At 41.7% G+C, this 22,253-nt stretch overlaps 1 protein-coding gene across 4 annotated transcripts in view; it reads left to right on the forward strand.

Annotated features, from left to right (window-relative positions):
- The window catches only part of JARID2 (jumonji and AT-rich interaction domain containing 2), a 209,171-nt gene that overhangs the window by 87,152 nt on the left and 99,766 nt on the right, over positions 1 to 22,253 (forward strand). For all 4 annotated transcript variants that reach the window (XM_033077245.1, XM_033077234.2, XM_033077265.2 and 1 more), the window contains exon 2: positions 3,382 to 3,517. In XM_033077245.1, coding sequence (XP_032933136.1) covers positions 3,382 to 3,517 — 136 coding nt within the window. The remainder of the gene's footprint in view (positions 1 to 3,381; positions 3,518 to 22,253) is intronic.

The raw sequence follows: 22,253 nt of genomic DNA on the forward strand, positions 1-22,253 counted from the left end.
TGATTAAACATCTATTATGATCGCTGAAGTTCAGACATAAATGTACAATATATGGTTCCCTGAAATGGCATAACAAAGAAGGTGGCTGGTTTTTTTTTTCCCTAGTGGATTTTTTGTTTGTTTTTGTTAAATTTAAAGGGTATTATGCAGCTGTGTTTCTTAATTCTGCCCCAGGGTTTCCCTGGCTGTTTGCATCTGTTAGTTTTATTTGGAGTTTATAACATAATCTTATTGTCATATTGGGAGGCCAAAATCATCTCAGCTAACCTGCACAGTGAAGATTGTGGGCTTGTGGTGATGAACCTGCAGTTTAAGATGTTATTCAGTCCTTTTTGGGTCTGAGTCAATAATGGACAATCCGTTAGTTCCCCATAAGTTGTTTCAATGGCTAATTACTTGCACAGTTGCAGAAATTGTTCTTTAATTCTGTCTTACATTTTTCTGAATCGAGTTCCAGCTGTTGGATGATATTATACCCCTCTCTGCCAGCCTTGAGAGCCATCTATTAACAAATCTCTACTCCCTGTGGAAATATTTAAAGGCAGCAATTGAGTCAGTCCCTTTGAGCTTGGGCTGGGGGGGAGGGGGTGGCGGGGTGGTGTTGAGAAGTTGCATAGATTAAATTCCTCCAGGCTTTCACTTGCCCGTGTTTTTAAGCGCTTCTGGGTGTGTGTATGTTTTGCTAAAGCGAGATAACTTGCAGTTGGCGGTGGTGTGAGTGCAGGGCAGGCACACGAGCGCAACACGGCTCTCCCTCCGCTGGGGTGACGAGGCAGAGGCGATGTGACCCATGTAATTATGGTTAAATGTATCGGGAGCTGGAGCTGCGGCTCAGCTGGGCTCTTGAGTAAGCAGCTTTCCAGCATTCGGCTGCTTTTGTGCCACAGGCTCCAGGGAAGATGCGCTTGGTGACTGTGAAACCTTTTTATTGCTCTTGCCATGAGGAGCCGTGTGACTGCAGGTGTTGGCAGCAGCTTAGCCCCCTTTTTGCTGACCTTGCATAGCACACGGTGTCGGGGAACTTGAGGATTTTCTTGGGGCTGGGTGGAGGGGCAGGGGAAGCCCACGGCAGAGCGGTACAGGCAGAGCAGTGGCTGCAGCCTGGGCACAGCTGGGCTGGTAGCTCTGGGGTGGAGAGACTGTCCCTGTGCGTTTCTGGAGGCAGCTCTGGGACAGAGCCCTGCATGTTGCTGGGGCTTCTAGCTGCCACCAGGCAGACACCTTGGTGGGAAAATTGGGTGTCAGTTGGACACACAACATTCTTTTGTGTCCAGCGTGTCCAGGCTCTTCGCAGGAGGGTGACCTAGATCAGAGGCCACTGGTATGCTGTGGTGAGTGCCTTCCCTCCCGCAGGAGGGACTGTGGTGACCTCTTTGAGGGACTGCAGCCAGGCGGTGTCAGGGGACAGGTCCTGTGGTCAGCACATTTAAAGACCAGTCCTATCAGCAGGCTTCACCCTGTCATTATTGAAACACTGAGATGGACAGAGTGGATTTAATTTATTTTAGTTTTTTTTTCTTTTTAATTTTATTTTTTTAAAAATTGCGTCTGTTTTTAGTAGGGTAAAAGGGCCAGTGAGATCAGGAACCGATGTGTGTTTTTGTGCAGTTTTCAGTACAAATGCCAGGGAAGGGAGTGAGTGGGGTCCACAGGCCTGTGTCTGTAACATGGGCAGGAGCTGGAGCTGTTCATGACTGTTTCCTAACTGAGCCTCACTCCATTAGGGATTTAAGTAGTTCTGGTGAAAACAGAAATGCATGATGTTCCATTGGGCGCTTGTTGGTGGGAATGTAAATGAGGGCATCCTTGGGCAAGCTTTGTAAAAATTGGGCTGCAGCCCTCTCCTGTTTAGTGTTGCTTCTGGTTAGGGCTGAAGCTGTGTTGGCAGCAAAATGGTAAGCTAGAGTTGTTTGTGTAAACCTTTGTTGACAAAATAACTGGATGTACGACTCCTTTTAAAATGCTTGCCGAGAGACTGTTTTGGCTTTTTTTTGGTTGCTGTGGGTGTTGGGTTACAAAGTTTGATTTCTTGGCCCAGAACTGCCTGTATTCTAAAACTCTCTGGGCATAGCTCAGCCTTCTTCGAAGTGTAGTAGCTTGTCCCTCGTGCGAAATGCACATCCTGCTGCCAAAATGCTGACTGCTTTCATTGCACTCATTGTGTTGCTTTTTTTGTTGTTCAGCTTTTTTTTGTTTTGTTTTGTTTTTTAACCTCTGCCAAGTAATTTGTCCTAGAATTTTTTGGGGGGGAGGATGAGGGATGCAAATGTTTTTGATCACAATTCAGCAGCTGAATGCCAATATGTCACTAGAGCAAAGAAAACGCTATCACTGGTCACCCTGAACTATGCTTATTTTTTTGGAAGTTGGCGATGTCTTGTCTTTTCTTTGGCACATGGATGATCTAAGCTCTCCTGCCTCCTGGTGGGGATTGCTGATGGGGCTTGTGGAGTTTCCAGTGTGAGGTGACAGTACGTTTTGGTGCACTTACCATTTAAGGTCTACCTGGAAATGTTATTCTTTTGCTTTGGCAAGAATGCTGAAATAGTGACTTCCAAAGACCCCAAGATAATGTGGCTTATGAAAATAGGATGACTTACCTATGTCACTTATGTCATTATATCAGTTTGTTGACTTAATTTATTTGAGTGCTAAAGGCTTTAGGGAAATACTTTTCCAGGGAGTATAACTAAAGCGAGTACTAAATTTGACATAGACTAGTATTCCTTTTGACAAAATAGCATTTGTCTCCTAAAAATAAAGTAGAAAACATACGCCCCATGAGCCAAATTCCACTTGGCTTTATGCTGAGAGAAATTCAGAGTAACTTAATTGTTACCAATACACAACTTCATTGTAACACTGCAATTAATGCAAATCACTAAACTGGAAGGAAAAATAACTTGAACCAAGAGGCACAGACAAAGGTCGAAATGGCAACAAGAGAAGTTGGTTTACCAAAGTTGTCTTATTTAATTTCTGCAACATTCATTTTAGTATTTTGTTGGGTTTTTTTTCCCTCCTCTTAATTACCTGGGAGAACACTTCCTGGCTGTGATAAATTTCTCCATGAGGGATTCATTATAAGGATTTTAACAATTAAATTTTACCTCCTGCCTAACACCTGGTACATGCCTACTGCTGTTTGCAGAATAAAGGATTAGAGGGACTAAAGCTCTGATTTGATAATACTTATTTTTCTGTTCTCTGTTAGAGCTCATCAAGTTGCATTTTCTTACATAGTATTTTTCTTTTCTTAATAATCTCTGTAACCTTAGGCTTTGGGGGTCTGTTTGGTTTTGTTTGGGGTTTTTTTGTTTGTTTTGTTTTGTTTCAGGTGCATGCAACTAATGTCTGCTTTTTGTTTCCATCTCCTTTTAGGATGACAGTGATGGGATTCCCTGGTCAGAAGAGAGGGTGGTGCGGAAGGTCCTTTATTTATCACTGAAGGAGTTCAAGAATGCACAGAAGCGGCAGCACAGCGATGGCATTAGCGGGAGCCTCAAGGCAGTGAACGGTGAGACACCTCTGTGGTACTGCTGGAAGGACTCAGTCCTTTCTCCGTGCTGTGGCACGGAGGGAGACCAGTGTACCATCTGGCATACACTGTGCCCTTCTGATTTGCACAGAGGAACTTGTTTCTGGAGCACTTGCAATGCTCCAGGTTGAAGAATCTGTATGTTTTGGTTTCTGGCTGACTCATTTAGTTGGGGATCAGGTGGGAGGGAAGGAACAGGCTGCCAGTCTGGAGAAATGGAGCCTTTCTAGTCAGTCTGCTTCCTGATGTGCTGAATATGTCAGCAGAAAAAGTAACCTTTAGAGGTGATTGGCTGCAGTTACCTCGGGGAAGTACACTTGGACAGAATGTACATGCTGTCGCTTAGATGCAAGAAACTGACTTACTAGCATCTGTCTCTGGAGTGATCCAAGGCCACAGGGGAAGTAGCATAGGACCTACATACAGAGTTAAAGGGCTGAGAGGACACAGGCACTGTGACATTGGACTCCCCTAGTTTAGTAGTTCACAGGGTAATTTTTAAAAGTATTAAAAGGAGATGCAGACAGGCTTAGATCACGGGAGCTTGAAAGGAATTGAATTTCATTTCTTTAATACTCTAGTCAATTATTATCTGTTGCATCACCTTCCCTTAAAGCTTGCTTAAAAAAGCTGTGGTGTCCTGAGAGGTGAATATAAAGTGTGTCTTTTTCAGATTCACTTAGACCCTTACTTGAAAAGGCTTTGTCATGCTGGCTTGAGCCTTGAAAGTGATGACTAGCAGGGTTCAGATTTCTGGGCAGGCTTACAGTTTTCACTCACAAGAGCTTATTTGTTTCTTTATGGAGGTTTATGGCAACTCCTTTTAGGCATATGCATAACTATACACGTGCTAATGCATTAAAACAGCAGCTGGGTACTTGCTTGGTAGGTTATTCATATTTGTATGTAGCTCTTCTTGTTGACATGGTGAGTCAGATTCCACTGAGTGTTATTGCTGACGAGGCAAAAAACTAGGGGAATGGCTGGATAACTACAGGCAGCATGATAAAGTCACTGTATTGTGTAAGAAATTGCAAACTCCTTAATGTGATTAAAGAAGACCTCAGACTTCCGAGTTCAGTAATAATATCAAATACTGATCTGATGGGAAGGGGCATCTAGCTTTAAGAGCAAGCCATTTATAAGCTTGGAGGTGTACACAAAACAGCATTGGCTTTTTTTCCTCCAACACCTCTGCATCATTGATCTTCTGTCAAACACAATTTCTCTTGGAAAGTTTCTTATTCCATTGTGGGAGTTTTGTTTAGTCAAAGGAAAAAAGTCCAAAGGCATGAAGCACAGTAATTGTGTGTTAGGAGGCTTTGATGATGTGCCAGGTTACAGGATGACTGAGGTTTTCATGGTGTCTAGTTTCTCCAAAGGCAGCTTAGATAAAAAGTGAGTTGGCTGGGAATGCTGTGTCAGTGCAGGTACCGGACATGGAGTGTACCACTGGCTTCCCCTTGCAGCAGCAGAACTTGCATCTTCAGAGCTTTTCTCCTTCACAGAAACAAGTGATCAGTTATATGAGGGTTGGGTTGTTTTTTTTTTTTTTTAATTGAACCAGAATGATGTTCGTGTTGCTCTTTCTGTTTGCTAAATGATTTTTTAGAAGTCCTGTCTTGGCATTGCTCTGTTTCAACACCTCAGCATCTCTGTCCAAAAGCATTTTTTTTTTTAAACCAGTGATACTTGGAAGAGTGTTCCATTATGTAGTGAAAATGAGCAAAAGGGAGGAGGATTGATATTGTGCAGTGACATCAAGAAAATCAATTTGAACATGCAGTTTGTTCATTACATTAAAAAAAAGTAGCCCTGTGTTTTGAAATCCATGGGTCTCTATGGACTGAGAAAAAAGCAGGTCATCCTGAGAAATTACTGAGCTTTTTTGAATTCAGGGAAATGTGTAGTATTTTAAGGATGAGTTTTAGATCCCACATTTCATGCTGTTGGGAAGAAAAAAGTGTTTCCTTGTACGTATCCTTCGTTCAACTTTCAGGTCATATCCATTGTTTTTTGCATGTTGCTCCAAAAGGTAGCATGCAGTTCAATATAGTTTTATATGAGTGACCCATTTTTTATTCATTTATTTATGTAGCTGTTGAAAATAGAATAGGTTACCTTTCAGTAACTGCCAAACGTAACCATTTTCAAAAAGTGGAAAGGAAGGGTATGAGGGGGATTCAGGCTCTCTGAACTCCCTACTCTGTGCCAGAGTATGGATTGGTCTTGTGTGCTTCTAGTAGCTGAGGGGGCTGGAAACAGCTGGATAGCAGGATTTCATCTTGGTACCACCATCTGTAATGGGGAGTGACTTTCTCTGGTCTAGTTTTACAACTGCCATTCCTTAAATTTATTTGCTCATAGACTTGCAATCTGTAATTTGTTTTAGTAGAAAGTATTTATTTGTAGCAATAGAGGAGGGTAAAAGGTACAGCAGCTCCTTGCAACTGGAGTCTTTAAGAAGTTTTCATGCATTTGGAGAAGCTGAAGTTTGATAAAGATGCTACAAATTTTCCTTTGCCAGTGTTTGTGAAGCTGCAGCTAAATTTGTGTAAAAATGATTGTCAATTGTATTTCATCAGGTGAGTTCAGTAGTATCATTAATGATTTGGTAGCTGGAATAATGATATCTCTTTGATTGATAGTGTGAAAAGCAAATCATTTAAAATGTGGAAGATGAACCCATTAATAGAAGTCTTTTCTTTATTAAGGTCTCTGCAAGCCCTGATGTGCTGGTGGTGGTGCAGACACAATTAACTTTTGTGCCGCTCTGAATAATAAAAATAAAATTTAAAATAAATAAAAATTGAAATTACTTTTGGCAGTTTTATGTATGATAATACCTTAGCTGTCTCTGTCTCACTATTAAATCTACTTGTTATCCTGAAAATAATCATGCCATTTTCAGTTTGTCTGAAACCCTGTTACTTAATTATCTCTGATTAAAGAGAAAGGTGAGTGGGTGTGTTTTGGTTGTCATATCAATGGTTATATTGCATGTGTGTTTATGTTGACTCTGGATATTTGCAGAGTATAGAACAACACCATACAATATGCCTTTGTTTCCTACATGTTCCTCTTCAGCCCTTGGGAATATAAAATTTGAGGGGGGTGCTTGTGCTGGCTGTCAAGAAACTCTCTGCAGCTCTAAAAGGGATACTGGAACTCTGATTATGGAAACAAGGTCATGTGCTGGAAAAACCCAGTGGGACCTCTTTAGTGATTTTGATTACTGCTGCCTGTCATTTGCATTAGGATTTTAAGAATAGGGATTGGTGTTCGGAATAGTGATACCAATTTTTCAGAGATCCCCATCTAAAAGGAGAACTAAATCCTTTGGGAAATTGTTTTCTTCTTGTGTAGCTTAAAATGTGAGATATAAAAAAGTGTGCCTATAAAAAAGGCAATGAAAGATGTAATAATGGCTTGCATTCTGTTGATGAGAGTAAATCCAATAGCCTCAAAAGACTATATCATAAAACAAACTTTTATGACCTAAGATTTTAAGTTCTGTTTTTCAAAACTCAAAGTAAAGAAATTGTGATACAGAAGTGTGTTTCTTGAATGGAAAAAGTGACAAAGTTTCCTTATTTGTTTAAGATGGTTAGCTAATCTACAGAGATGACAAATCAGACGTTAGAATTATTCAAGCAGATAGTTTGTTTTCACCAGCTATACTTTGTCCTAGAAAGGTGTCATGGCAGTTTCCAAACATGTCATCTAGGTTAAGCTCACAGCAGGCATAGTCTGTTTAGGAAATCAAATGTATGTGAGGGAATGCTCTGGTTCAAGGCAGAAGTTGAAGTCTTGTTCATTAAGTAAATAAATACATGGGTAAAAAAAATGTGATTTTGCTATTCTGAGAGATTTCACCTTATATTTAATGTTGTTAAAGGAGCTTATGTATTTTATGTATGTTCTTTAAATGGAGTGGGAACCATGTCAGCACATGGATGGAGGTGGTGGTTGGACCATAAAGTCTCTGGTACCCCTCTCTCTCATCAGAGAATCATTTTGATTGGAAAGGACTTCCAGCCTTTGTCTGATGATTACCTTGTTAAGTAGACCACATCAGTGAGTGCTGTCTCCAGGGAATGGGAATGCACCACTTTGTACTGGTCTGCTTCTGCCTTCAGCCATTCCCACACAAAAGTTCACGTGACATTTTGTGGAGAATTGTTTTTTCCACAAATGATTCATCTCCACACTGAGAGGCCAGTGGCTCTGAGACAGTTCTTAGTGGGACTGTGGTGCCAGACCCAGTGGCAGCACCAACCTCTGATTCCTGGGTCTGCCCATCCCTTGGCTTCCACACTGGCTGTTCAGTCTGAAAATAGCTCTTTTTGTCACGGATGCATGCATTTCCAAATGTTTTCTGCTCACTGCATGGGGGTTTCTGTCCATGCTCTCCAGTGAGCCATGTTGAAAGGAAGGTGCTCAGTGATAGGGTGGCATGGGATTGTCTTCATCTGACTGCAGCTTGTTGGTGAAACTTCTTTTCCCTGGCTGTGTAGATGGTACTCCAGGCGTAGCATGAAAGTGGCAAGAGATGCGGTAGAAATGCCTAAACACTGCTAAGTTGGTGCTTCAGCTCAGTGCTGTGTATGATCTGCCAAAGGCTAACTAAGAGGGGATGGCAGCAGCTGCCAGCTGGGCAACCGTGTCTTCCCTTAGACCCCTCTTTTCCTCTGACTCCTCTGGATGAAAACGCCGCAGCCCTTGGGAATTGCTGTTGTTTCAGCCGTACCTCTGTGTGCCCAGAGTGGCATGGGTCTCCTTTCCTGGCTGGGTTGCTACTCAGCCTTCAATTTTGAACAAGAGAGCAGCCCTCTCCATTCACTGTGATGGTTCAGATATACTGATAACTTCATCTCTCTTATTTCTGAAGGCTGCAATTAAGTACTGCAAGAAGGTTTTATGCTAACGTTTGTCTAGGGAGCTTTTCACTCCATCAGTGATGTGAGATTGCATTTGTTGACAGTGGGTAATGTCTGTCTGTCTCCTAAGCTTTAGTAGAAGATTGTAACTGTGCCAAGGACCCTTGTCTGTAAGTGGATTTTAAAAATGCATTTACAGAAACAGAAATACCTCTTTCAACTTTGCAGTATTCTCCCTTTACATTTAGAGTAAACAGCCTTTTTGGCTAGTTTTGAACTCTGATTAAATATAGATGTTTTCAACTAAAAGATTCAGAAAATAAGCATTTGAGCAAATCTGTCATGGCATTCAACATCACTTTCACTTTGGTGCTTGTTGTCAAGTGAATTTAAAGATTAACAAATAGATAACAGCCTGTTTGAGTTGGGCTTCATTGAAAATTTCCAAATCTCTTTTCCTTTCTTTGTTTTCTAGAATAGAATTAATTTTGAGCCTACCAGGGACTTGCTTGTTTGTTCATTGGCTGACACAGGCTCTTCTTTCCCTTTTCCATCATCACCATTTATAAAAAAATTTTTCAGGCCAAATTATGCCCTCAGTGATGTCAACCAAATTTGATTATGTCCATCCAAATTGTGCTCCTGTCTTAATAAAATTTCAATGGTTGGCAAGACTGATAGAAAATATTCTTTCTGAGGACACTCATATTCCTTTTCCTTTCCAATGTAACAGGGATGGATATTTCTTTAACCTGTGAAACAGAGAAATTGTGTAATTAATTTTCTTAAAGTTTACTTCATGGCTATCTGAAAAGAGCTTCTGTTGTTCCTGAGTGCATTTCTAGGCAAATTCTAAAAAATAATCATGCCTCCTTGCATATATTGCTTATCAAAGGTAATAGGAAATGAAAATGGCAATGAAGAGTCTGCAGAGGCGTGTGCATTATCTGTAGCAGACTGAGTTATTGTAGGCCTAAAATAAATAGGGTGAGGAAAGGTGGGAAAGAGTTCAGCAGTAGCTGATGGGTCTGCCTCCCCTCCTTTCGCCTTGTGCCTTGTGCTGGCTCTGCCATTTGTCTGCCTATGCAATTCAGCCGGTCCAGAATACTAATGTGGCAGAACACTAGCCCAGGAAAATAAAATATTTGAAAAAAAGTAATTTTTTCCTAGTTTGATCGACTATAAATATTCGTTAAGAGGTCAGGTGAGCACCATGTGCTCATTTGGTGAAAATGGGGGAGCAGAGTACCTTACTGAAAGTTGGAGGAAGAGGATATCACACTCCTCATCCCTTTTCATAGTAGCAAGCTGCTTGACTTGGCACATTCATCCTGTCTAACCACAGCCTTAGGATTGGCGCAGTCATCTCGTCTAACCACAACCTCAGATGCTAGAAGGGACAACAGTTGCCAGGAATATGAGCAAAAAAAAATTCAGCTGAAAAGTTCTTTGAAAAGTGCTTTCACAAGTGTAGGTGTTAGGTTTATGTTTCTCTTAAAAACAAAACAAAAATCAACCCATTGCCAACTGGTCTAGGAAAGTGATTGTCCCACTCTGCAGTGCTGCAGCCTCAGCTTGAGTCCTGCGTGCAGCTTTGGATACCACAATAATAAGAAATGAATGAAGCTGTTAAGAGTCCAGAGGAAAACTATGAGGATTGTGAAGGGCCTTAAGGGGAAGCCGTATGAGGAGAAGCTGAGCTCACTTGGTCTGTTTAGCCTGGAAAAGAGGAGACTGAGGGGGGACCTTGTCACAGTCTGTGACTTCTTTGTGAGGGGAAGAGCAGGAGCAGGCACTGATCTCTTCTGTGTGGTGCTCAGTGGCAGGATTCAAGGGAATGGCTGAAGTTGTGTCAGGGAAGGCTTAGACTGAATATTTGAAAAAGGTTTTTAATCCAGAGGGTGTTTGGGCACTGGAACAGGCTCCCCAGGGAAGTAATGACAACACCAAACTTGACAGATTTTGAGAAGCATTTGGACAATACTCCCAGGAATGGTGTGACTTTTGGGGAGGGTGCTGTGCAGGGCTGAGAGTTGGACTCAGTGATTTTTGTGGGTCCCTTTTAGCTCAGGATATTGTATAATTCTATCAACTGCCTCCAGCACCCCCAGAACCCCACAAAGAAACGCACCAAGAAAACCCACCCAAAACAAGAAAAAAACCAAACTCACTGCTTAAATAGTGATGAGATTTGTTACATTGACTCTCCATGATACAAAATTTGGCCTTAACACCAACCGAGAAAGCAAATTTGTTTTCCTTGACTCAGGATAATTCTGCAGAGCTGCTGTCTTGGATTTGTTTTCTGCATCAGCAATCTGGAGCACCCTTGAGTGTGGACAGGCAAACTGTTTCATTCTCTCTTTATCAACCATAAAATCTCCTGCCTAAATTTGGCACCATGGCATCTTTTTGGCTGGCATTTACAACCAAAAGAGTGCTGGTGGTTTTACATCACAGGATGGCTAGCTCTGTCAAAAATTGTACCTTTGGTCAATTCTAGTTTGCTTGTTTTAGAAATGAGAGTAAGACATACCACTCAATCAGTCATTAAAATAGCATACTCCATTTTATTAAGAAAATAGGAATGTAAGGGGAAATAAAATTATTATTACAAGCAAGTGAAGAGAAAAGTTTCACTCAGACACACAGATTCCGTAATGCAGTTAACTGTAGTCAATCCTAGGGAACTGTATTTTCTGAAACTGTCTCTGCTTGGCTTTAATAAGGCTTTTGCTAATTATTTTTGCACTACAGCTTTGAGCTTTTATTGCAGGACTACATTTGTGGAGTGCTTTCAGAGTATTAGAGGGAATATGTTTTCAGCCTTCAAGGGGCTGTCTTGTGTCCTAGAATCTCCACAGCAGCGGGGGCATTTTAGAAATGGCTTTGTTTGAAAGAGTTTGAGAACTATTTGCTCCAGCAGGACATTTCTAGCGCCATTAGGCTGTGTTTAATTGGAGCAGGTGTCATGTGTGCTGTAGGCCTGGCAGTAAACTGTTTTTAAAAGCAAATGCAGAGATTCTGTAACTGCTGATGGGCACAGTAGCCAGTTCAGCAAGTTGCCTGACACAGCTGCCAATGTGCAATACTCTTCACCTCAAATGCCCTACGTTGCCCGTGTTCAGAGGCCTTGACTTGTTAAGAGAGAATATGGGATGCCAATCAAAATGGGTTTGGGGATCCTTGTGGTGATGTGAAGTAATCTGAAAGCACTGAAAGACTGGTGTCACGTTATTTTAAGTGTCATTGATCCACATCTGAATGTGGAATTTCTGATGTGAAAAGCAAGAAAATCAGTCATCTTTTTAGAGCAGTGAAACTCTTCAGGAATTAGTCACATTCATTTCATGGCTCATAACAGCCTGGGAAATTGGTCTGTGCTCTGAGTGCATTTGCCTCCACATTTTGGTTTGGTTTCATTTGGATCTTTTTGATTTAAAATCTGCAAGAAACCATTCTGAAATAACTGCTCATTTTAAGTAACTGATGATGATGAGAGAGGTTCATCACATAGCAGATATGTTCCAGAGCTTGTGGGTGAATGTCTTCCAAAAAATAAATATAGCCTAGTACATATACTGTTAAGTCATAGCAGATTGCTTTCCGTAGTAATAAATGTGCCTGCATTTTTAAATCTTTGTGTGTATGTGTGTGTTTGACTAGCAGTAATTTATTACAAGCAGTTATAGCAATGTTGTATTCAGAATTAGTTGAATACGTGTTTTCAAAAACCTGCCTTTGATGCCCTTTGTTTCCCAATTTAAATGAATTTAATACTAGGGGTGTTGTTGGTTGAGTCAAAGGTATACATACAGAAGCCTTGGGCTTTGGGCAGCAAGGGATAACAGTGACAAGCTTAACTCAAAAGTGTTTTTTCTGGTACATCTGAAGGAATTTCATCTCTGAGAGCTAAAGACAGCTGAATTTCCACCCTTATCCGTCCTGTTTTCTCCTCTTACGAGATTGTTAGTGAGCATTGCAATCACAGTCAGGACCGTGTGATGTTTCAGATCTGTCCACTAAGAGGCTAACTCATTCCAGATAAGCCCTGAACAGACAACATTCATTTTTTACTTTGCTCAGAATTTCCTGTGCTTTGTTCTGCATCTGTTTGTGAAAGACTGCGTTATCTTTGAAAGCCTTCATCTTGTTTTCTTTATTCAAGCTATACGCTAAAATGGAAAAAAAGGGAAGAGCTGGAAGGAGCCCAGCTGGAGCAATCTGCCAAAGATTCCACAGGGGAATGGAGCTGGCAAACTCCTGAAACCTCATCAGCTGACCTCTGGTGCAATTTGGGAAGCCAGGAGATAAGCCACTTTTCCTGCTAAAGGTTTGGCAGCCTCAGCCAGCCATTCCGAGAGATGCCTGAAGACCGCACCAGCATTTAATTGCATTTTCCTCCTCCTTCTTTCATCCCTCACTCAGCTTCAGTAGTGGTTGACCTTAAAAATATTTCAGTCCAGTCTCTTCTTAGTCTTTGTGTGTGTGCATGTGTGTAAACAGACATGTTAGAGCTAAATCACATCTTGACGTGCTCTCTTCCAGCCAGGTTGTCTCAAAAGCAGGCTCTCCCTAAAATATCTCCCTCAGACGGTGGTTCTTATCTCTGAAAGTGTTCCATGGCCAACTGTTCTTAAAGATGCTCTGCAAGCACCCCAGTGTTTTTAAGTTACACCTCCCATGTATGTGGATTGATTGAAAGAAGCTTAAAAGTGATGAAAATGGCACAGAATGAGTACAGTTTTTTCCTTTCTTCACAACGTGGGAAATTTCTGTGGAAATGCTATTACGGTGTTAGAAGAGGGTGAAATAGAAGTGTGTACTTTCATATCTATGTATTTTTTCATTGAGAAAAGGCATCTGGGTTGTACTGCCACATGCATATACAGGTGTATCAGATGGAGGGGGCTGAAGAGGAATTTCATCCCCTTTTGTTTTTTCTTGACCCCTGCTCCCTTGCTGGCATGCTGAGATCTTGTTTCAGAGCCTCAGGCTGTCTCTCTGTGGCTCCATATGCCAGAAGGAAGTGATAAGATTGCATGGAGCCCCAACCCTGAGGCTTGGTGCAGGAGTGGGCTGGGACTGGGGAGAGGCGTATTCCTGTTACACAGTCTGCATGCAGGACTTACTTTCTCTTTCCTCCTCTGGGTTCCTGTGGTCTGTCTGTCTAGAAACATGCTATTTCTCTTTCAAGGAGAAGGCTCCTAACTTTTCTCTTTAATGTAACATTCTGTTTGACGGGGCAGTGAGCAAATAACTGTTTTGTGAAGATAATAAAATCTGGTGCTTTCTGGAGAAGTTGTTCTCCCTCTTTGCATCTCAGGAGGTCAGCAGCAATTACCTTCAGGTGGAAGTCATGAATAAGGGATAGAAGTTACAGGAATGTGGCTTGAATTCCAAATCTTCTTGAAACATGGGGTTTTGCTGCTCTTCTCCCCCTCCCCAAAATCAATTGAAGATGGCTTTTTGTGCAACAATGAGGTCTGTGGTTAGGGACTAGTTGTCAAGTTTTATTTAGATGGAAACCTGTCCCAGAAGTGTTACCTCATCTCATTGTCCTGCAGGGATGAACTTCAAATGACAGTTTACATTTGCCTGGAACTGACCTTCTCTAATTGAAATGAACAAGGCTGTCTTATCTAAGTAGATAAACACAGCCCATTTGCAATTTTAGATTTAAATGCAGTCTTTCATAGATTACCTTGGAACAGTATGGCTGTCCTTGAATATTTAAAGTCTCATTAACAAGAGACCAGAATTGAAGAGTAAATGTTCTTTGTGAAAAAGGGGGTTTTGAGCTGCAAGCTGATGCTGATCTCTGCTAGGCTGGAGTAAGAATGTTTGGTACAAAGTCCCCTTTATGCCAGCATGGAAGGCACTCCAATAAAACTGGCATGCAAAGTCATGAAGGTTGATTAACATCCACAGCATTACACAGGGTTATATACAAGTACTCTGCTCATAAAGTAGAATAAATAGGCCATTAGTTAAGGCATTGGCTTAGCACAGAAAACCACCTTTCTTTCTGTTGTGGATCCAGGTTTCTGCCATGAACACCCTGGAAAGCAGACTTTTTAGAAATAGTTGACTGATTAGAAAAATGAGTTTAAAATACTTAGTGCAAACTTGAATATTGGGGTTCATGGGGAAAGTTTTGCAGACTTTCAGTTTCTCTGGCGTAACTGGATATCGAGATGGTGCTGGATTGCCGTTTGACTGGATCAAAATTATAATTGCTCAGTAATATTTTATTTCAAGCCTCTCAAATAATTTTGGACTCAGTGGGGATAGTCTCGTGAAAACTAGATTTGCAGGGAAACTTAGAAAGGGACAGACTCTTATGAGAAAGAGTCTGCCATTCAGTCTGTGCTTTCCTACTTCTGCCAGGAGAGACAAAGGGCTCAGAAATTTTACCAAGGTTTTTAGGAAAATAACTTCTAGGGGGTTTTTTTTCATGGCTGATGTCCCTCCTGGCCTTTGTTGACTAGGAAGTTCTTCAGGCAGCAGGAATGAGACTAGACTGAAGGAAATGATGTTTTCCATGCTGTCTGTTTCCCTTTACTCAGGTTGAAAGCAGTGGAAAAGTACTGATTTAGTGTCATCTCGTCACAACAGTTCTTCAGTTCCCTAAAGTGCTAAAGACAATAGGAGGGATCTTACTGAGCTTTTAGTTGGTGTGTCTGTTTGCTCTAAACTTGAATGTTGTTCTGCAGCTCAAAGAAGGAAGTTCTCAGCCCTAAGGTTTGGGAGCAGGTGATCGTGGTAATTTCAGCAGGATTTGGGAAATTGTTGCAGTATGAGGAGGGGAAAGGTGCCCTTTATAAGGGGCAGATTTTGTCCTTATGTGGCCTTTTAAGTGCAAAAGACTATTTGGAGGTTAGCACTGCTTACATAGGTCCTGCTCTAAAAGCAGGTGGGGACATGCCAAATGAAAATATGACTTCAGCAGAATTAATTTGCTAAGGTGTAAGCAACTTCTGTTTTAAAAGTGCAGACATTTCTCTCTGCTCCTCCACCCCACCCACCCTAAAGCTTGCAGCTCAACTGACTGTAGGTACTGTTTTGAGGAAAAACCGGAGTATGGTCCTTCGGATTGGCACTGCAACACAGAGCTCATCTGAGAAGTTAAAGAAACATACTGTCTTAGTCAGAAACTACAGTGAAGAACAAAGGGAAAGCTGCTGGAACCTCATGGATTGCAAGAGTTTCCCACAGCATACATTTTGCCTCTCAAAATTCACTAAAGAACATTTACACAAGTTGCAGTTTTGCTCTGTGCAGCTTGAGTTGCTGTACACATTTATGCTGCCTCTAAAAACAGAGCATCCCAAACCTGCATAGGTCCCTGCAACACTGATTCATGGCTTCCTTCAGAATTGCAGAGAAAGCTGTTCCTGGTTCAAATCTAGCAGTGTCTGCTGCCAGTGCCTGTCATGAGAGATATTCCTGTTTATACCCCTTGCTCTCTGTGAAATGTAGGTCAGGATTTTTATCTTATGATTGCTTATAGGACAAATAATTTTCAGATACATCCATGTTAATACTGGACAATTAGGAGTGCTCCCTCTCTGTTTATCTGAGCTCTTCATCTTGTTGACAACTTTTTTCCTCCCTTTTAATTAGAAGGAGGAAAAGGTGTTTTGCTAGTTCTCAGTGTACTTTTCCTCTGCAGCTACTTGTGTTTTTTTATTTTGTCTTTGTCCTCTTATGTTCTGGATTTCCTTTGAAGTGTGAGGGTCTGTTCCTGTGCCGTGCTGTGCCGGCAACTCCAGGCTGCTTGCTGCAGACTTACTGTTACAGCCATGGAGATTTCTTTTTTTCCTTTCTCCCCCACCCCAACTCCTGGGCCATCCAGCCTAATGTGAGAACAGATTGGCCTTAGTATTTGGAGAAAAGATCTATAATAAGCACTGGGGACATGCTGGTAAAAAGCATTAGCATGGTATACCAGCTCTGTTGGAGTACTGACTGTACGTTAATTCTCTAACTTATAATTAGCTATATTAAATTCCAATTTTCTGAAAGGAACCATTATCAAATAACACTCCGTTTGAAATCTCAAAGAAACATAAGGAATGAAAGCTTAGTCCTCTTATGCTTTCATCTTTCAGAAGCAATCCCTATCTCAACATCTTGACCTACATTTTCTTTTTACCCTCTCCAAGAAACATTGTGTGGATTTAATGTCTCAGAAGGGAGGTAAGGTTTTTTTTTAGTGCGTGTGTATGTGTTGACATACGAAGTTTGGGGAAAACAATGAGGCCTTCATGTCCCCGATGATTTTTTTTTTTAAACACTTGAAAGTGTTTTCCACAGTATCTCTGAGGCAGATTTTAGGTTCAGAAAGCAATTAAATGTAATAAGTCCAACCTATTCTTTTATGGTCCACTTGTATAGATCTTGATTCTGCCAAAGCCTTTCCTGATTTTACACAGCAGTAGAAAAAAAACCAAAGGGCTGTCATTCCTTCTTGCATCCTGCTCTCCATTTGCATCTAGTCATAAATTTTCTTTTTATGATTAAATGGGATGTTTTACGTTTGTTTGTTTGGTTTGGGGGGGGGGGGGGGCGTGGTATGTTTAAAATGCTGGGTTTGTTCCCATTGATTCTTGCCCTTACTGTGTAGCTGTTTGGTGTTACTAATAAACAGTTCTGCCTGGGAATTAGGCTTTAACCTGGGTGGCCTGAGCATGCACAGAAGCAAAGGCCATCAGTGCTGCTTTCCCCTTAGATTGGTCCATCTTTCCTTGTTCGAAAGGTATTTCCAATACTCACGATGTGCTCAGCCATCCTCTCTGCTTCATCCCATCACATGGAATTATGTCCTGACTCTGCCAACTGCAAGATGAATGCTGCTATAGCCTTGCCCCATGTGGAAACAGGGAGAATTCTTCTGCCTTTTGTTCAGTGGGGTTTTTCTTATTTTGGAGGGGGTGGGGGGGGGCTGGTGTGTGTGTGTGCATGTGCGAGCACGCCTGTTATCACTCTGAACACAAAGTGCTAAATGCTTGCTAAACATTAACACTATTTAATAGTCCTTGCAGCTTGAGAAACACAGTAGGGTGGGAATGTTCTAACTCCAGGAAGACTTTGTTTGAACTGTTTCAGTTTACTATGTCTCTCTAGCTTTTTATTCACAGGGTACTGTGAATGTACAGAGGGATTCCATTTGTGGGTTTTTTTTCCCACCTCCAGTATTGTCACATCATATTGAAATAGAGTTAGGCAGTGTTTTGACTATCAATAATGCACTTTTGGCCCTAGATCAGGGAAATTTTTTTTATTGTAGTGGTACAATGGTGAACTTCAGCATACTCATGGCCTCTTGGGTATATTTTGAAAGCTCATCCGCCTCTTTATCATATATTTCTATGCTGTTCCATTGCATGTACCTCCCACCCCCTCACTCCTATTTCTCTGATGCTGTACTTAAAACAAGAAATATGCTAATGGATGCTAGCCTTCAATTACACCAGTGCATGAAAGGAACATTCTGTGTAATGAGTTCTTGGTTGGGGAGGAGGAAACTGTATCCTTAAAAAATTGCAAGATAATATTTTATCTCCTTTGCTTATTTGGAAAGATAAAATCATTAAATGCACATCAGTGTATAGTCTTGGCTGTATAAGTGTGTGTTGATGGTTGTCCCAAGGTTTCTATTAAGTCAGGAAGCAGCTAATGCTATTTTACTTCCTCTTCTGATGCCCTGCAACATGAGCAAAAAAAAGCTGTTTAATAGCAGCAGAATGTTTCATGGTGCTGGAATTTAACTCCTCTGGGGGTTGGTGTGTCGGGAAGTCTCCTTAACATTTCAGAAGCCTTCTCTCCAGCATCAGGTTTTCAAGTGGCTGCCCCCCTACCCCAGCTCTCATCTCTTCCCCGCTGTGGTTTGCCTGTAGAGCTCACAAAAGGGAGGTGAAAGTAAGGTTAAGCTGCTGGTCTCAAGAGCTGGAAATAGAGATGGAAATTGCTTGGCTTGTGTGAGAGGAGCGTTTCCTTAAAGGCTGTTACAGCACTGACATTTCCTGTGCTGGTGCTTCAGAGATCTGCATTAATGCTGGCAAGAGTCAGTTGTCCCTGCAATTAAAGCAGGAAGGATCTCCATGTGCAGCCTGTCAGGTGCCCCAAACTGGCATTATCCATGCCTTTAACGTTGTGTAGTGCTCGCTTTGGCCTGTGCACCATTCCTGCAGTGAGATCCTCGGAACTCAGCTGATGGCTGAGCGTTGGATCCTCCTGCTTTATCCCCTCACCTGCTCTCCAGCCGCTGCGGTGCTGGATCTGGTCTGGGAGGGGAGAGATTTCTCCGAAGTGTCTTCCAGCTGCAGATTTATTTCCTGGCATGCACTTTTCCATTGCACATTCCCAGCAGGTAGGCAGCTGCGGTGCATCACAGGCACATCCACCAACCTCTGCTGCTGCTGTCAGCTTTACATAGGAATAGGCTGGAATCCCTACCCTGGGCAAGGGCTTAGTGCTCAAATAGAGGTGAAATGTCATCACAACCGTGCATGCCCGTGGCAGAAGAATTTGTTCATTTGTGTCAGGCGTTTGTATTGCACTTGTGCTTTCAGTTTGCTGCAGTTGGTCGCAATGTTTTACTGTCACATGCCTGCTCTCCTCTGACAGTAACTCTGCAAACAGAGTACAGGGGACTGAGTGCAACAGCAGAGCAGTTCTTCATCCTGAGCATGGAGTGTACTCCTCTGACCTTTAATTTTAAAAAGTGAGGGAATGATACTACTCACTTGCCTGTCCCTACAAGAAAAAAAGGGGAAAAAAAACCCCCAAACTTCCTTCCACTGAGAAGGGAAAAATACAGGTATGCAACAGATTTCCCATAAGATAGGTGAGTTTTTTTGACCTGTATTTTTTTTAAAGCATCCTGGCTTGGCAAATATGGTTGAAATAGGCTTACTTACTCTAAGGTTAAAAAAGCAAATCTTTCTATGACCTGTTTCATGCTGTTTCATGCATCCATGTTTCTATTGCTGTTTCATGTGTTAGAAGCATGTCAAGTGTTTTGAAGAATATATTTTTATAATCAATTTAGCAAGCTAGATGAGAATCCAGTGACAAGGAGGAAGGCATCCTAAAAGATCAAAGGCTGAGTTTTGGGAGCTTTCCAGGTGGTTGCATTTTCATGTCACTTTACTATACCTTGAAGATGCTTTCTGTGAAGGAAAGGAAATAAATGCTGGGTAGATGGTGCCAAGGGGAAGAGTTCTCCCCCAGGAAAAGCAGCTCTGTTTTTCCCCTGAAGAGAGTTCCATTTCCCTATTAGCAGCGAGGTGACAAGCATCATGGATGACATTTAGGGTTACAGACATGAGCCTTTGAAACCAACAGCTTAAAAAAAAAGTGTTTGAGAATTACTCAGGCAGCCTTCTCCTCTCCCTCTTTCTGGGGTGTCACAGGACTTTATGCCTCCCTGGTTGTCAGGTCTATGTTAAGGCTCTGAACAGACATGTGAGCACTGAGGCTGGCAGGGAATTTGAGATCTGGCTGCAGGCAGTGCCAATGTATCCCTGGCATATCCCTGGCATTGCGGGAGGCAGGCTGCCTGCCTGCCTGCAGTCCAACCAGACTGTCCTGGCCTCTTGCACCAGGGGAGGGCTGTCTGGCATGTTGCTGAAGAGGCTAGGGTGTTATGTTAGAAGTGTCTATGACCTGTTTTTTTTTTTTTTTTTTTTTGAGTCAGTGGGTATTTAATTGCTGTAAATTCAGAGATTGTAATTCAAGTACTTAGTAGAATGAGGTGACATGCCAGAGGGAAAAAACTCTTTGTCAGCAAAAGAGGTTGACAGCTTGACTCCTGGAGCTGACTGATGGATGATCTCAGAGTTAGGGAGGGGACATTCATTAAAAAGTTATTGAAAATGTGGAGCAAAAGTAATTAAAGTGGTTTAATTTAAATATCTGTCCTATGTAACTTGAGTTCATGTAGAACACCTAGCATTTAACTTAATAAATTTTTTCCAGGACAAGATGAGGACTTTTTCTCTCCTTATCTTTGACTGAAAGTTCAGAGCACCTCCAGTGAAGGGAGGACTGAATCCATGCTCATCTCTGCTGGCTATGTGGGACAATCACTGTTGCTGCATCAACAGGCTGTGCGTTCAAACAGGATCCTCATAGCTTGTGTCACATTGGGGGAAAAAAATTTCTGTCTGTCTGGAGGGCTGCCCATGATCCTGGCAAAAGCCATGAAAGGCAAATCCTCAGTGACATGCATTAAAATATCAAATGGGACTCTATGCAATTAGAAGTATGTCATTCAACCTTTGCTTTTCACAGCTTTTGTCACAGAGGCACAAAATTAGAGACAATTAAGTAGAGGATAACCTCCCCAAAAGGGCTTTCTGGCAGTTCTCTTGTCTTTTCCCCATCCTTTTTCTTAGAGCACACTGCTGGAGCTGGAGCCCTCCTACTCTTTCAGAATCTGCTGTTTTGTTTACTTTCGAGGTGGGTGTAGAAGTCAAGCCATACATTTATGTCTCCGATAATTTTATTTAATTTGGTTTGGCTCTCTGTTCTTGCTGCTTCCCATTTGCAAATGGAGGAGGATTGTCCCAGTCCATCAGAGGAGTGTGGATGTTATGTAAGAGTCATGCTGCATTCTTAGCTCCTGCTGCCAGCTCTCCAGGCTTCTCCAAAGACAGCAGCAGAAGGCTACCTGACCCCTGCCTGCTGCTGCTTTCTCAGGGAAGGTGCTGGCTATCCAAGACACCAGTTCCAGAAATGGGCTTTTCTTCATCTCCCATCAACCCAGATCATAAGCCCATCCTGTTTGTGTGATCCCTCACGCAGATCACTGGGAACTGTGCTTCATTAGAGGAAAAGCACGAAGCAAGTGTTCATCAGGATGCTGTTTTGCTGTTGTTCCAATTTCATGCAGATACGCAATTTTTAAATTACACAATCTGTAAGAGTTTCCTAGAAATCCTAACAAATACAGCCAAGCCTTGCTAAGCCTCTGGATTTTAGCAACACATTTCTTCCTTTTCAGGCTCACAAGTATTCATTGTTACTAAGACATCGCATGCCTTTTTATTTCCCTTGTTGTTTTATTTGCACATTCATACATTGTATTTTCCTCCAATTAGCAGGCTCTTCCTTGCTTCACTGTGTTTGCCTTCACCTTCTTTCTTCCTCCTGTTATACTCTGTGGAGATACAATTGCTAATTTTTACTTTCTAATGTAGAATAGCTGTTGTCTAGAGACATGCTCTTGGCATAGCTTTCTTTCTCATGTTACTTAAAATACCAGATTGTCTTTTTTTAATTTTCTTTTTCATCTTTACTAATCTTTACCTAGTCCCTAGGTGCTGAGGTATGGATATTTTTGAAGTGTGGATTTATTGTTCCTTTGTCCAACTATACCTAGTGGAAGCTTAACTCTGAAGCAGGATGAGTCTAAAGGCATAGCCCTGTGATGCTGAGGTAGGGGGAAATAACTTGACTGAAAAATAGGACTGCTGTGGTATATTACAGTTAAACTAGCTCTATAAAAATGCTTCAGGAAGGGGAGGAATTACCCTCATCTATTGACATAAGCGTGGCAAAGACCTGAAACAGTGATTAGCTTGCTTTACTTAATTCTTACTTAGCAGTGTAATCCATGCTCTTTCCCTCACATGGAGGATATTTGTGAAGGACAAGTAAAAACACTTTGGAAACAGAGTCAGTAACTTTTTTCCAAATATCTCTCAAATGGATGAAACAAAACAAAAAGGTGGAAAAAATGAGAGGAAGAACAAAAAATTTTAAAATAGAATTATTTTTTTCACAGGTATGTTTCTTTCTGTCACGAGGCATTACCCCACTGTTTT

Source organism: Catharus ustulatus, chromosome 1 (genome assembly GCF_009819885.2).
Source record: "Catharus ustulatus isolate bCatUst1 chromosome 1, bCatUst1.pri.v2, whole genome shotgun sequence".
Lineage (NCBI taxonomy): Eukaryota > Metazoa > Chordata > Aves > Passeriformes > Turdidae > Catharus > Catharus ustulatus.